At 37.1% G+C, this 17,079-nt stretch overlaps 1 protein-coding gene across 2 annotated transcripts in view; it reads right to left on the reverse strand.

The window, feature by feature from the left end:
- The window catches only part of Coq4 (Coenzyme Q4), a 65,572-nt gene that overhangs the window by 9,071 nt on the left and 39,422 nt on the right, over positions 1 to 17,079 (reverse strand). For both annotated transcript variants that reach the window (XM_089104010.1, XM_089104009.1), the window contains exon 5: positions 4,453 to 4,582. In XM_089104010.1, the coding sequence (XP_088960136.1) occupies positions 4,453 to 4,582 (130 nt within the window). The remainder of the gene's footprint in view (positions 1 to 4,452; positions 4,583 to 17,079) is intronic.

The raw sequence follows: 17,079 nt of genomic DNA on the forward strand, positions 1-17,079 counted from the left end.
TCCAACTCTTGCATTTCAATGAAAGAAATTCAAAATCAACTTTGAAAAATCAAGAAAATGTAACTGTGACAAAGTAAACCACAACCAAACACTATTGAAATATTCCAACTCTTGCACTTCAACGAATGAAATTCAAAATGAACTTTGAAAAATCAGGAAAATGTAACTGTGACAAGGTAAACCATAACCAAACACCACTGAAATATTCCAACTCTTGCATTTCAACGAAAGAAATTCAAAATGAACTTTGAAAAATCAGGAAAATGTAACTGTGACAAGGTAAACAATAACCAAACACTACTGAAATATTCCAACTCTTGCATTTAAAAGAAAGAAATTCAAAATGAGCTTTGAAAAATCAAGAAAATTTAACTGTGACAAGGTAAACCACAACCAAACACCACTGAAATAGTCCAACTCTTGCATTTCAACAAAAGAAATTCAAAATGAACTATGAAAAATCATGAGAAAGTAAATGTGACAAGGTAAACCACAAGAAAAAACTATTGAAATAGTCCAACTATAGAACTTCAATGAAAGAAATTCAAAATGAGCTTTGAAAAATCAGGAAAATGTAACTTTGACAAGGTAAACCCTAACCAAACACTACTGAAATAGTCCAACAATTGCATTTAAACGAAAGAAATTCAAAATGATCTTTGAAAAATCTAGAAAATGTAACTGTGACAAGGTAAACCATAAGCAGACACTACTGAAATAGTCCAACTCTTGCATTTCAATGAAAGAAATTCAAAATGAGCTTTGAAAAATCAAGAAAATGTAACTGTGACAAGGTAAACCAAGACCAAACACTACTGAAATAGTTCAACTCTTGCATTTCAACGAAGGAAATTCAAAATGAACTTTGAAAAATCATGAAAATTTAACTGTGACAAGGTAAACCAAAACCAAACACTACTGAAATATTCCAACTCTTGCATTTCAACAAAGGAAATTCAAAATGAACTTTGAAAAATCAAGAAAATGTAACTTTGACAAGGTAAACCACACCCGAACGCTACTGAAATAGTCCAACTCTTGCATTTCAACAAAAGAAATTCAAATGAACTTTGGAAAATCAAGAAAATGTAACTGTGACAAGGTAAACCACAACCAAACGCTACTGAAATATTCCAACTCTTGAATTTCAACGAAAGAAATTCAAAATGAACTTTGAAAAATCAAGAAAATTTAACCGTGACAATGTAAATCACAACCAAACACTACTGAAATATTCCAACTCTTGCACTTCAACGAAGAAAATTCAAAATGAGCTTTGAAAAATCAAGAAAATGTAACTGTGACAAGGTAAACCACAACCAAACACTACTGAAATATTCCAACTCTTGCATTTCAACAAAGGAAATTCAAAATGATCGTTGAAAAATCAAGAAAATGTAACTTTGACAAGGTAAACCACAACCGAACGCTACTGAAATATTCCAACTCTTGCATTACAACAAATGAAATTCAAAATGATCTATGAAAAATCAAGAAAATGTAACTGTGACAAGGAAAACCACGACCAAACACTACTGAAATATACCAACTCTTGCATATCAACGAACTAAATTCAAAAACAACTTTGACAAATCAAGAAAATGTAACTGCGACTATGTAAACCCCAACCAAACACTACTGAACCTTTCCAACTCTTGCATTTCAACGAAAGATCTTCACAATGAACTATGAAAAATCATGAAAATGTAACTGTGATATGGTAAACCACAACAAACCGCTACTGAAATAGTCTAACTAGTTCTTTTCAACGAATGAATGTAAGATTGAAATGCTAAAAATCATGAAAAGGTACTGTTGACACGGAAAACCCTGAGTACAAACGCCGGGTAGGGGCTTTGGGGTCGGTATTGGACCTGGGTGGATATGGGTGGGTCGGTGGAGCAACAGGGGACCAGTGGAGGACCGGGGGGGCCCCGGTGGGCCTTTGGGGGCCCGGGGACCTTTGAGGACCATGGGAGGGCATTTGGGGCAGTTGGGGGCCGGTGGAGGGCCTTTGGGACCCCGTTGGTCCTTTGGGAGCTCGATGGGCCTTTGGGGGGCCCGGGGATGGCCTTTGGGGGTCTGGGTGGGCCTTTGGGGGCGCCGGTGGCCCTTTGGGAGCTTGGGGGGGCCTTTGAGGGCCCGGGGGGGACAGTGGGGGCCTGGGGGGCATTTGGGGGCGCCGGTGGCCCTTTGGGAGCTTGGGGGGCTTTGAGGACCGGGGGCTTCCTTCGGGGTTGGGGTAGGAGGATTGGAACCCTTTGGGGTTGGGTTAGAGGACCTCACAACACTGTTCAAATGAAACTTGTGTATTATAATGACCACAGAGTTTCACCATTAAATTCTCTTCTAAAATCTTTCCTAAAATCATCTTTTAAAATGTCTCTAACCGTTTCGCCGAAATAGTTCCATAACCTGTCTAAAACGGTTTCGCCTAAATAATCCCTAAACGTAAATTCAGCGTGTTCCTTTGTTATTGGCATCTCTGCGCTAACGCATTTCAAATTAATATGAAACCTTTTCGCGCGCTAAAACAATTCATCGCTAAGATGCTTCTTGCCTAATTGTTTCCATGGCCTTTGGTTATTAATAACCTTTGGAGTTCGACCAAAAGAGTTGTTTCCGAGGCAAAGACATTAATGACTTGGATCTATTCCTGGAGAATCGTTTCTAGACGAAAATTTTTAAAGTCTGATAGATGATGTCATTGATTGATTGATCTGTCAAGAAAGGGAAATTAATTTGTTGTTTCTAAGGGGAATTATTGATTCACGATAGGTGAATTGAGGTCGATAGCACAGGTGTTCCAAGGTCGATGTTGTTGTAAGTGCACGCTCTCAGCGAATGTCAAGGTCGTTGTTGTTGTTGTTGACACACTTTGATTACGCAATCAAGTTCTCGGAAATTCACTTCCCCCTCGAGTCCTAGATCAATAACATTGTTCCCGTTAGAATTCAATGCGCATGTGCAACCTTCGTCCCGGAGCTATTACACATAGAAACATCAAATAAATCGACCTTGAAAAAAGAGGTCATTGACCCCATTAACCACGTGTTCTCCCTAATGACTCTATGCCCATATATGGAGTCCCGTCCGTATTCTATGCCCATATAAGGAGTCCCGTCACGACTGGTACCCCCTCCTCTACTGACCTGAAAGGCAAGTAGTTATAAGCCCAGTAGGGAAAGCACTGAGTACACGATTTTAGTCATCTGAATATTCTACCCATGGTACTCTCCTATCCTCAATCAACCTGCTATTAGCTCATTAACTAACCTTTACAGGGAAAGGATATATAATTTGTACCATTGGAATACAAGTCAATTCGAACAAATTCATACTGGTATGTTTCATTTGATGAAGCTACAGGAAACTATCTATCCTTGAACGTTACCATGATACGACCAGTCCATCCCACCCACCCTATAGACCAGTGTTACTCTCTATCCTTGAACGGTACCAAAAAGTGACCCATATATCCTAACTACCATATAGGCCAATTTGGTACCGTTATTAGTTGCCTATGTTTAGAACAGTTAACAGACACTTTGGCCACAGACAAAGTTCCCACTGTTTTGTTTTGCTTCTTTCCGTACTTCGACGGCATAACCAAGAAACCCGTACAACTGCATTTATGAAGAAGCTATATTATGAAAATGGGTCTTTCAAATATATCATGCTTCAGTTTTCAAATGTACCATGCTTCCAAAAACGGAATTTTACGAACTTTTGGGGGGAGTTAAGGGACTTTCTACATAAAAAGGGTCTTGGAAGGGACTTCAGCAACAAAGAGAGACTTTGGGACTAATTCGGAGCTCTGGCATCATCAAATTCGAGATGTTACATCCCTACAGCAAGAGAACTTCCAAGCTCCTAACAACAAAAATGGAAAATTTCACATTTCGAAGTGTCATGGGAGCGTCATTTTATTACTTTTTTTTCATGCGAACTTATCAGACAAGTATTCCCTTTACTTTCATTGGAAGAAATTTTTTTTTATATTTATTTTTTTTATATTTAATTTTTTCAAGAATCTGCTATAAACAAATACTATTTTATATGCTCGTAAGTCCTCGTAAAGCTAAAAATCTGATAACATCACGCAAAAAACATATCCATGTAGGCCTACTACGTATGGCATAATTATACACGAAAGGAAAGAAGAAAAAAAGAGGAGAAAAAAACAAGGACAAAAATACGTTTCAGAGACCTACACTATACGCCCCATAGACCATAAACACTATACGCCCCAGAGAAGACATCAGAGACCTAGAGACCTACACTATAGAGAAAATGACGAAACAATAACAAGTAAACAATAGGATAAGATTTTTTTTATAGCAAATTTAAGAATAATATAATATACAATATGATTCACAGTCAAGTGATTGACATTTTGTTCTTGCTAGATATGACCCCCCCCCCAACAAATTTGAAATGAGAGACACTAACCGAGCATGTTGGTGGGCATACCCAGGACCGTATGAATCAGGTCATGGGCTTCTCTATATCTTTGCATGACATAGGCTAATTCTGGGTCATCCACAAATTGTACTGGAAGTCTTGTGTCAGGAGAAACGCCCTACAAAAGAAGATGGCATGAAACTAAAAAAAATCCACTGCTTGATAACTGTAACCCACACGCTTCTTGTGTATCTTCACTACCGGGAATCTATTGAAAGACACAAGCCGAAAGAAGGATGTAGGCAGTGACGGTACTTCATGAATACTTAGGGTAAGGGCAAAATGTACTTTCCGAAATTTAGGGGTGGTGGCAAATTTGCTGTTTAAAAACAAAATTTCCAAAAAAATACCAAAAAGTCATTTTTACTGGAAGTACCCCCCCCCACAAATTAATTTGTCAAAATCTATCAGAGCGAGTAGGGCAAAACGTTCTAGGGGGAGTACATTCCCCCTCTTCCCAATTGACACCGCTGGATTTAAATAGACAAGACAATTTCCAGACGGTGCTTTGCATAGCTGCATCCCTCCTAAGAATCTCCAACAGTTTGAGAAAAAATATAAAAAAGTTTATTGGCAGCCCAGTGCCCAGATAAAGCTAGAAAGTACGAGTACATCACTTGCTGTAAATAAATGGTAATCTTGGCTCTCAAGTTTATAGTACTCATAGTGAGTGTTCTTCTTACTTATTAGATGAGCAAAACAACTTATCCCCAACATTTCATGAGCAATAACGACTAGGCAAGGGCCATAGAATATGCTAGATAAGTGTCATTTTGACTAACGCATCGTAACCATCGAAAAAATTAAGGCCGGCCTTAATTTTGCACCCAATCTGATTGCACCACAATCTGATATGCAGGACATTTCTGAGAGTTACCTACAATTCCTAACGTAAGTGCCTTTCTCAGATAGTTACGGATATTAAGTAATGGAGTAATTGCGGGTGGGAGGAAAGAGGTGGAGAGGGTGCAAAAACCCTTTTTCTATTCTACATAAATGAAAATCCTTAATAGCCCCATATTATTTGTTATTCTAGTTTACAATACACTTACAATTTCGCATGGCAAAATTCACTAGTAATCTAGTTGATTGTTGTTTAACTCTTAGTTTCGGCTGAATTAAATGTAAATGTCTTTTTTTTAACTCGCTAGGAAGTTATTATCTTCCGTCTCGTGCTCCGAGCGGAGGTGGGGTCCGCCTCTTCGCGCCTTGGCCAATCAGACATGGAGCCCTGTGGCTGTCATTTGCTCGCGTTTGGATACCCGTTTTTTCGATCCTGCATTGCTGTAATCATATGTCGAGGAATTAAGCAAAGTTAAAAAATAACTATTTTTCGTTCGCATTATATTTCATTATTCATTCGCGACTGTTTAAAAACTATCTTCAAAGCTACAGTTTAGTTCTCCAATTACGAATACAAGACGGGCTAGATATCCTGAAACTATTATTTTGGAAATTTCGTAAATCAAGAGTACACTCATTTGTTTCTGTGGTTGTAGAAAAAAGAGTCTTTCGAGATTGTTATCATTCTAATTGGCTTGCAAAATAATACATTACGTAGCAAAACCCGATCTAGGCACTTGCCAGTGAAAAGTGAAATCAATGTATAATTCGTCGCTATCTTAATTGAGCAAACTGCAAGACGCGAATGCCGTGTCCTTTAGCTTAGCATTCTTTGAGAAAAAGAGACAATTTTCTTAATTATTGATTGGACAGGGGGTTTGCACTTACGCGAAAATTGCATGACGCGAATGCCGTGTCTTTTAGCTTAGCATTCTTTCAGAAAGAGACAATTTTCTTAATTATTGATTGGACAGGGGGGTTTACACTTACGCGAAAATTGCACGACGTGAATGCTGTGTCTTTTAGCTTAGCATTCTTTCAGAAGAGACAATTTTCTTAATTATTCATTGAACAGGGGGGTTTAAACTTACACGAACTTTGATTACGCTACATATTCGTATTTTTTCCCTTAATAATTTTAAATCAGCTAGTTGTATGTGTGTGTATTAGCTCATGGGCTAATTGATGAAGAAGAAGAGGGGCGAAGGGGGAAAAACAAAATCCTTTTCTATTTTACATAAATGACCATAGAGCTGATTAATGATTAATTTTTTGACTTTATAAAATAATGGATATTCCACATGGAAATTAAATCCTGATTTTATAGATTAACATCGGTAAATTATAACCTCCATCTACATCAGCTCAAGCATCAGTTACTTTCAATGAGCCTTCACCAATGGATTCTCTGGATAGTTTTGTAGTTGATGATAATCTAGAATGGCAAAGGGCCTTTTTAAATGATTGTTTTGGGGATATAGCTAACCAAGAGGACCTAACTTGTGAAATAGACATGAATGAGGACCCAGAATGGACAAATAGGTTTATGAATGATTATTTAAGTGATATCCCCCCAACTACATCTAAAACGAGTTCACATGCTAATATAAATAATCAAACTGTGTCACATTACAATTCTGTCTGGCTAGATCAACTATCCCCAAACAGCCTGGAAGGTATCCTTAGTGAATTGGGGGATTTCACACCGACCCCCACCTCCACTAATGTAATTGAACAGACTGGTGGTGGTGGTTCTATTGAAGATTTCGTGGCACCCTCCACCCCCACTATTGAGGTTGACCAGAGTAGTGACAGTGAAAAATTAGCGCCACCAACATTTACACTACCATATTTTTATTGTCTAACTCTGCCATGCAGCATAATAATGTCTACACCGCCACTTTCGGTGACTCCTTTAATTCTTTAATGTCAGGGGGTATAGTAACAGACCCCCTGGCTATTACTCATTCCTACGTTAACAAGATTCGAGCCCTTCTTGAACAATAGATGAGGGCGTGGAGAGGGAGGGACAGTTTAAAAGCGTCAATAGCACTAAAAATATATTTTTAAAAGAAAATGCGAGCAAACTCTATTCATTATATTTGCATACAGAATTCACACGCATTTGGAAAATTATGAGGTTTTTTTTATTGGGTCAACAGCATCGTAACTAAACTGGACAATTATAATGAGGGGGGTAGTTGGTCAGTTGTTTTACTCATTTAAAATATAAGTGTTAACATTTGTAAATTTTAAAAACATTTTATTTTAAGAGGTGGTGCGGGGGGAGGGAGGGCTATTGAATCAAGATATAATTCCGGTGTAGAGGGTTGTGAAGGAATACAACGAATCTGTTTCGAAGTAGAGATGCAGTGTTTCAAATATTCATTTTTAATTGCGGCCTTCCGACCCCTGCATGTAAATGCTTCTAAGAAAAAGTTGGATGAAGTGGCAGCTAAGGGGGATTGATAAAATTTTCGTAAAGTAGATTTTAATTGTTTAAACAGTCAATTTCCCGTAAGACTAAAAGGGAAAGATATTTTTGAGCGGGTTACTGAACAATTGAAGATTGGTTTAAGGTGTTACAGTAAGAAACAGAATTTGAAGAGGGTCAGCGTTCTAACTAAAAGGGTGTATATTTCCAGTTACGGCTCCGTCTGTTGAGTCAGTGCAGCGTTGGGCCTGGCTTCTATACACAACTCCTTCAGAGCCTGATGCAATTGGACATTTTTATCCAACAACGGATATTAGTAGGGTTTTAAGTGAGGGTAAACATCGGAGGGGCACTACTATTGTCCAACAGGCCTGTCCCGATTTTGGACTGATTAACAGCTAAAGCATCACATGAAACACTGTAAACGTCACGGATACCAGGCTGTGGAAACGGTTAGCGGAGATAGGGCGCTCCTGCAGAGCAACAAGACCGCTTTGGACTGCGAAGCCAAATTCACAGACGTGTACGATTCGTCAAATCCAAATCGTGTTAAAATACATGATCCCATAGGGGTCTCTTACGCACACGCCCAAAGAGACTCTAGTAATACCATGCAAGTGTTGGATGTAGTTGAGTCGTTGGGTCGGGAAGACTTTATGCGCATGGCACTGACCATTCTCATTAAAACAGCGAATGGGGCAGTTTCTCGCCTAGGCTACACACAATAGATCCCCAGATGACAGATTGGCCATTAAAAATCGTAAAATATGTTGGGTTTGCGAGGGAGAATTTAATGGTGGTATTGGGGGGAGGGGGAAGATGGTCGATCATGATCAGTTATGGCAGGAAATTTCATCGGGAGGGCTTAACTTTAGAGGGGTTGCACGTCAATCGTGCAATATAAATGTTAGTTAGCAATATTTCGTACCGGTTTTTATACACAATTCCAATTATGATTTGAAAGTTATTTTACCGGCGTTGGCCTGCATGGCGAAGGGGGGAGTTGTAGATAACGTATGCGTAGATGGTTCTTTTTCTTATAATGTCATACCTAAATCATCGGAGAAGCTGCTGCTGCTAGAGTTCCAATGGAAAACAGTAGACAAGGGTAACACGTGCCTGAATAAAATTCGTTTTTAGACTCTTTCAGTTTCTTCCCCAAGTCTCTAAGTCAATTGATTAAGGTGCAGAAAATCAACAATTTTGATAGTTTCCCCCTCCTTAAACAGCGCCTCCCAGATGATGAAATGTATTATTTTTTAACGTGTAAGGGCATATACGCATATGATTACTACAACTCTACCTCGAGGCTAGATGAGGTGTCATTACTTCCTATTAAAGCATTTACAATTCCCTTACGGATAGTCAACGCACCACTGGCGACTATGTATTTGCCAAGAGGGTTTGGGCAAAAGGAGGATTTAAAAATGGATGGGATTACTGTAAACTGTACTTGGCTAGTGATGCACTGACTTTTTTGGACATTATTTGCAAGAACACAGATAGCATATTCGGAATAAGTGGGTCGTTTCCTTGATTATATTCTGGCACTTCTGGACTAGTTAGTTATTAGATTCTTAAAACCAGATGCCCATCAAAATATTTAGACACTAGACTGGGTATTCATTAACTTGTGCAGTGATTGATGAAGCGCGGGCGTATGTTCCACGGACATTGTATGTGGGAAACTGGACTTACCGGATAATAAACTAAAGTAAATTTAAACGTAGTTTTTTGGATAAGAATACACGTTATCCCTCAGTAGTGTTTCGCTATCGTGTACTAAATGAGAGTAGAATGTGGCCTAACGATCCTTGTGCTTCGAATTTCCCCAACATTGCTACCGTTCAGGAGAATGGGGCCCAAGGATGTTTTTTTTTAAATTGACGGTGAAATACCCACGGAAATTCATGACTCAGTAAAAGACTTTGTTTTCCCGTGCATACATAGACCGGTGGGTAAGGAGTCTCTGATTTCCTACAATTTATCTTTAGTCGAGGATGGGAGTATGCACTGGGTACCTTCAAAGCAAAAACTTATTGCTGAACATAACCCGAAACAGAATATCGTTGTTCATCATGTGCTATTGAGATGGATGGTGTCCAATGGTTTCAAAGTCACAGAGATCCATAGAGCCCTTCAATTTGATCAAAAGCCTTACATGAAAACGTGTACTTACACTTTTTTCAGTAAACGTTCACAAGAGAAAACGAAAGTTGAAAAAGAAATCTATAAACTCGCTTTAAGCTCAGCCTTCGATAAAAAGTGCGAAAGCGTACGAAACAGAAGTCACTGTGACATTGTAACCAATCCAAAAGATTGTGCTCAAATCATCGCCGACCCAAACTTCACATCTTTCAAAATCATTTACTTTTATATGGTTCTCCTACATTGCAAGAAAAAAACATTATTTTAGACAAAAATATTGCAGGTGGGAGTGCAATAACGGAAATTAAAAAAAACTCATTTTGTCATTTTATTACAATGTGTGCAAGGTACTATGGCCGATTGAGGGACAAGTTCTATTTTATTATGGAGACACTGATTCACTCATGTTAAAAATTAAAATTGAAAATTTATTGAAGGATTTTAATAATGGTGAGCACATGACCTTTCAGAGGGATTGTATCAACAGAGACAAGTCTTTTTACTAGAATCTAGTGAAGCGTCAGAACCTAAATCAATTTACACTGTTAGTATTTGTCATAGTTGTTGACATAAAATCCAGTGGTGTGTTTCCTGAGCTAAAGTTGTGTTGAGAGAACACACAAAACGAAGAAATAAGAAATGTTTTCAAAAGGGCGTGCATACACTTTGTAAAAAATTATTTCAAAGCGAGTGCCCACTAAAATTTAGTTGACACTAGTTTAGCCCCAAGAGGGAAATTCATGGAGATTCGTCCATTACACTTGAAAAACTACACAGTTTGAGTTGAGAAAAACGTCATGTCGGCCATATCAGACAGTGTTTATGTACTTGAGGATGGTGTGAAGGTACTTCAACACGGAAACTATCTGATTTCAGATCGAGTTGAATGCATAGAGTACAGAAAACAACTCGGTCTGGATAAATTAACTTAAATTCATTCATAATACAAGGTGGGTGGTTGGTTTTGGGATTTTTTTTTAATTTATAAATGTTCAATGTGTGTGTGCTTATGCAAGCCAGAGTTAATTTCTTCATAATTTAATGTTCCCGGCCCCCGGCCCGCCGCAGCAGGCCCCCCGCACTTTCCAGATCGGCCAATGCAGCGGCCGCCTCGGCCCTAGGCCGCCACAGCATTTAAAATTAAAAATGTTGTTTATTAAATTTATTTTTAATAAATAAAATAATAAAAATGTGATATTATTTTAAGTGTATTTATTGTTTAATAAAAAGTGTTTTTTCGTAGTGTCTATTTCAAATAAATGTTATATTTTTTGTAATTAAAATAAATAGAAAAAAAGTGTGATATTATTTTTAGTGCATTTATTGTTTAGTAAAAAGTGTTTTTTTCTTAGTGCCTATTTCGAATAAATGTTGTTTCGTTTTTGTTATAAATAAATAAATAAATAAATAATCTTGATTATGTGTATTTTTTTGTTTAATAAAAAAGTTGTTTTTTCTAATTGTTTTATTATTATTTGTGAAGAGTTGCTATTATGTTAAAAATAAAAGAAAATATGATTCTTTATTGGTTTTGTTCTTCTTCTTATTGTCTTTTAACGGAGTAGTAGTAATAGGGAAACTATTTAGTCATTAGACATCTTTACTTTACAGTTAGTTGTAGGTGAGCTGTTGAAGAAAACAGCAATATGTATCAATTTAAAACCATTCAGATCGTTTCTGTGTGGTCCATAGATGTCAGGCAAAACGACACTCTTAACTAAAATAATTAAAAATTGTGATAAAATATTTATGGAAAAGCCGAAAAAAATCTAAAACTGTCATAGTGTTTGGCACGGGCCATACAATAAAATTAAAGCTATTGATACTTCGGGGGTGGTGCAGGTACAATTAATAAATGAATTTGTTGTATTTGATATTTTTGGACCGAACACTTGGCTGATTATTAATGATTTAGCTGAATTTACTGAACAATAATCTCTAGAGATGCTGAAGTTATCCCCTATTAGTCCTCGTAAGGAACGGATCCCTATCACCCGTGGTTTACAAGGTACCTTTAGTTAGAGCAAATCTCTCCAATCGCTTGCTCTCGACTATACCAACCATATCAATTACAGGTGTTTTTATTATTTTCTTTCGCTAATAACTTTCAATAAACAAAATATGCCCCGGCACCCCCTAATTTTTGTTTTCCGCAGACAATCAGGCAACTAATAGAACCTACGGCTACATTCTACTAGATCTTAATGAAAACAAACCTGAGGATTTGCGTGTAGACACATATATTTTGACAATGAAATTATAGTGTAGCTTCCAGTAAGGAGAAAAAAGTTATTAGTTGCCATCATGACATTGATGAAACTATAAGAAAATAAACAATTATTTTCCGTTCCAAGAACTTCAAAAGCCCCGCTTAGGAAAGCCATACTCAAACATGGTATTGACAACGATTTCATTAATCTAATATCTAAACTTTGTTTAAATTTAACCGAAGGCAATGTTCAACTTCCAGAAGTAGTTAAGCAACAGGCAAAGCAACATCGTTCCATTGTACGTGCATTGACTTGTAAAAAGAAAATAAAAATTTTTAAAAGAAAACGTCTTCTCCAAGCGGGTGGTGGATTTTTTACACTTTTACTGCCAATAATTGCAGGACTTGTAAACAGTTTTCTCTGTATGGCTAAACCCTATAGATTGACTCCAATAGAACTCGCTCTTTCACCAGTGGAACATTTTGAGGACAATCTGAGTAAATTCATTAAAAATGAAAATATTGACGATGATAAAAACTAATTTTACTTCAATATGCATTTCGCCAAGGGGACAAACATAAGCCCTATCGTGCGAGACTAGTTAATGTGAATGTCATTGATCATAAAAAAGTACCATCTCATCAAGATTCTTCTGCTGGAACACAATTCAAGAAGGAAGAGGAGGAGTAATTGGATTCAATAGTGTCGAGCATTGGAATTTTAATGCCACACTCATATCGTGAACAAAGTAAACGACTCGTAACATATCTCATGGAAAAAAAAGATAAAGATCATATGCAAGTTGATAGCAATGAGAAATGACTTATAATTCAATGGAAGAGTTATAATCTACTTGATTTAATCTCTTCTATGGTTACAAATCGTAAAGGACTTTTATCATTTGAAAGTCATCTATACAACTTTCTAAATTCATTAAACTTCCCCAAAAGCCTTATTAGCAATAGGCAAATTCTAAAAAAAATAAATGAACATAGTCCTTCCTCATCAACAACATTGAAACAAGAAGAAGAAGAAGAAGAAGAAGAAGAAGAAGAAACAGGTGAAGCTTTTAAATCAATCTTGGAAAATACTAGCACACCTAGTGGAAACATTGATTTGACGATGAGGAGCACACCTCTGATAGCTAGACAAAAGGGAAGACGAATTGAAATCGACTGAAGATCAACATCATCTTCCACTAGTATACAAAAGGGTAGTGAACGTTACACTACGTGTTTACGTTCAAAATGGTTGAAGTTCTGAGACGTGTTAATGAAAATATTAGCGAAGTGGGAAGTTTAAGTTCCCCCCACCACTCTTTCCCAAGTCAATGGTGTTCACACTAAGAGTGTACATGACTATCTACAAAATGAATCAAGTTAAACTCTACATCGAAATCATAGACTTAGTGCCAATCATTATCGAAAAACTAAAGCCTTTTTCCCACTTCACATAATGCAAGTAAATCTCTTAACTCTAGATGAGACTCAAAGGCGTCACAATACACCATACAAGTACATTCTATTTGCATTCAGTGTTTTTAGTCGCTATGCGTAGGCCATTCTTTTGCGGAAAAAGAGAGGCGTTGAAGTTCCTCAGGCTATAGAAAGTATTCTTGAACAAGATTCGTATAAAAGAAACTCAAACAGATCGGCGTGGAGAATTTGTTAATCCACATGTCGAAAAAGTACTAATGAAATATAAAACCATGCTCTATCGTAGTCACCGTCCTATAAAGGCTGCATTGACCGAACGATTGATAAGAACTATTCGACTTCTAATTTCGAAATATTGTACATTGAAAAATACGGCTGCTTTTATTCATGATTTAGATAAAATCATGTTGATTTATTATCAACGACCCCATCGATCATTGTCCAACTCAACCCTAACGGAATTTCATCATTCTGATCATAATACAATTAATACTTTTCTTAAACAATATTCCAATGAAATGATTGTACAGAAAAAATTCAATGTTGGTGATACTGTTCGAATTAATAGAACAACTAAAGTTTTTGAAAAGGGAAATTACTTGTGGCCCACTGAACTTTTTAAAGTGTCAAAAATTCTAGACACCAAACCCATAGCATATCGTCTGCGAGACACCAAAGATGATGAGATTTTCGGTGGTTTTTGTGATTATGAACTACAAAAAGTTAGAAACAGTATTGAAATTTATCAAATTGAAAAGATATTAAAGGGCCATACTCAGAGGGACCAGAAACAGTTTCTAGTTTATTGGCTACGACACAACTCTGATTTTGATTCTTGGAATGGTGTTGAAGACATTAACAATGCCCAATGATTTTTATGTAACATTTATGTCCAACGTCTCTGACCCTCTCTACAATGATTTGAATGAAACAAGTAGTTTTTGGACGAAACCCTCGTCCACCATCAATTTCGATGGTGCATATGAAGCGGCTCTTGTCGACTGTATTCTCAAAAATACCTATGATATTCTGAGAAAAGATCGCATATATGATATAAAAATTAGAACCCATGATTGGCCACCAGCCACTGGCAAACTTTATAAAATTCAAAAGATCAATTGGTTGGATTATTCATATGTTGTATTACCATACGAGGAACTCAATTGTATGAATGATTTGTGTCGTTCTATCAATAAAAGAATTTCCGCTTGCAAAAAAGGAGCCTTTCATTTAAACTATTCAAAGGAAGAGGGCAAGATCTACATTAGTTCACCCATTGCCAATGAAACGGTCATTCTCAATGATAATCTAAAAGATGTTATTGGCTTTAAACTTAATATAATCAATGGTAAAAGTACCGGAAGCACTAATGTTATTTTCGCTGACTACCTATCTGGCTTCTCCTCGGACACTTGTATATTTCTCTATGCTTCATTTGTTGAAACATTCAGAGTTGGTAATTTAAATGTCCCTCTCCTACGTGTTTTTGAACAAAAGATAACGCATGAACACGTTCATCACTATAATATAAAGAATCTTCAGTATGTTCCTGTAAACACTTCATATTTGGAACTCTGTCAGTTAACACTAAGAAGTGAATTGGGTGATCCTCTAGCAATAACAAAGGATTTAGCTGTGATTAAATGTCATTTTCGACCCATCGTCACTGCCTAAGACGAACAATAGAAGAATTCCATTTGTCTGCCCTGATATTGACTGTTATGTTGGTGCTCTGAGTCCCCGTCAAATAGTTCATGGGTTGGACTATTGCAAGGGGCGTACTACAATGTCTAGCTATGGTCTTGGTAGTTGGTTTGATAGGGTATTTCGTTCTGTACTACCTTTTGCCAGAAAACATCTTGTACCTGCTGCATCAAATTTTGCTGCCTCTACGCTATAAGAATAGGGGCTAGGAGAAACTTCAACGAGAGTGTTAAAGAAAATACTAACCCCTCAGCAAGAGCTGCTCGCGAATAATTAAAGTCATTGCAGAATGAGCAAGGATTTAAAAGGGTATGAATTAATTATTCACTTATTAGTCTTGACTCAAATAGGAAGTGAAGTACATCAGCATAGACTTTGAGGAACAAAAGGAGGATGATCAACAAGCAGAAGAAGAAAAAGATGTAAGATCAAAGAAGGATTTCTTATCCTAAGATGACCTATCTCCCCCACAAAGAATCGCATCCATCAATCAGATCGTCACTGAATCTATCCAATGCTGAAAATGTTGATGTTAGTTTGAAAGTATGACTACTATGCACAATAACATCCTCAACAATCCCTGTCGGAAAATATACACTTTCAAATATTTTCCAATAAAGATTATTTCATTGATTTATCATCAACATTTATTGACTTAAATGTTACGGTGAAGAAAAGTCAGACAATACAACTCCCACTGCTGCCAATGGCCTGTCCTATGAAAACTGTATCCTACACAACTTGTTCAAACAAATTAATGCATTCAGTAATGGAACACTGGTGAGCACAAGCAATAATTTTTCCAACTATGCAAGCTACATACAATTTATGATGATGATTCCGAAGGAATATAAGGAGTTGAGAGGTCAGGCACTGGGCTATGAATATAGATCAGGTGTTGATACTGACGGTGAGTTAACTGATGCAGTGACCCAGGAGTATCATCTAGTTGGAAAATTAAATCAAGAGATATTTAATATATCCCAATGGTTGTCTCCCAATGTCAAGATTGACATAAAATTACAAGTAGCTCCATCGAATTTCATTTTAAGAAAAACACTTGCTGCAGTACCTGATGCAAATGTCATTATCACCTCAGCAATTCTTCATGTTCGAAAACAACAGGTTATGAGCTCTTTTATATTGGCAGTGGAAAAGCTAAGAGCCAATGGTAACAATATCAAACTTCTTGTCCCCCATACGATCACCAATCGACGTCCCATTGCCACTGGCTCTCGCAGTTATATCGATTCATCATTTATCAATGGAGAAATTCCATCAAAACTGGCTTTGGGTTTTGTGAAGAGTACTAGTGCCATTAGATCCTGGACTGCATCCCTCCATGATTTTAATTTTTTGGACTATCTAGCCTTGCGTGTAAAGTGAATAGAATCCCTTGTACACTTTATCATTTGATAAAAAATCCTACAGAACTCTGTATGAGTTGACCATGCAATCCCTAGATCGTGACTCACAACTATTTGAAAATGGAATAACCGATTCAATGTTTTGCCGATGCTTAGTATCACATTAATATCACTGAATCAATTTGAAACCTATTGGGAAATCACACCCGACGGCAGTGTTCTACTAGACCTTGCACCATGAACACAAACCAAATAATCACTATATTTAATATGGATTTATACATGTCCCAGTATAAGTCCTATTGCATACCATCGGACGTCATTGAAAACAGCGAAAAATATCGAATTTTTGATCCTCTTGGCCTATCATATAAATTCTACACTCCACACATCAACAACATTATTGAGAGCAGTGGAAAAACTATTATTCAAAATCAGAGGAGAGTAGAGGATTTAACAACTAAGACATGTGG

The sequence above is a fragment of the Artemia sp. Qi Xiang Cuo genome, chromosome 18 (assembly GCF_049724085.1).
Source record: "Artemia sp. Qi Xiang Cuo chromosome 18, ASM4972408v1, whole genome shotgun sequence".
In the NCBI taxonomy this organism is placed as follows: domain Eukaryota; kingdom Metazoa; phylum Arthropoda; class Branchiopoda; order Anostraca; family Artemiidae; genus Artemia; species Artemia sp. Qi Xiang Cuo.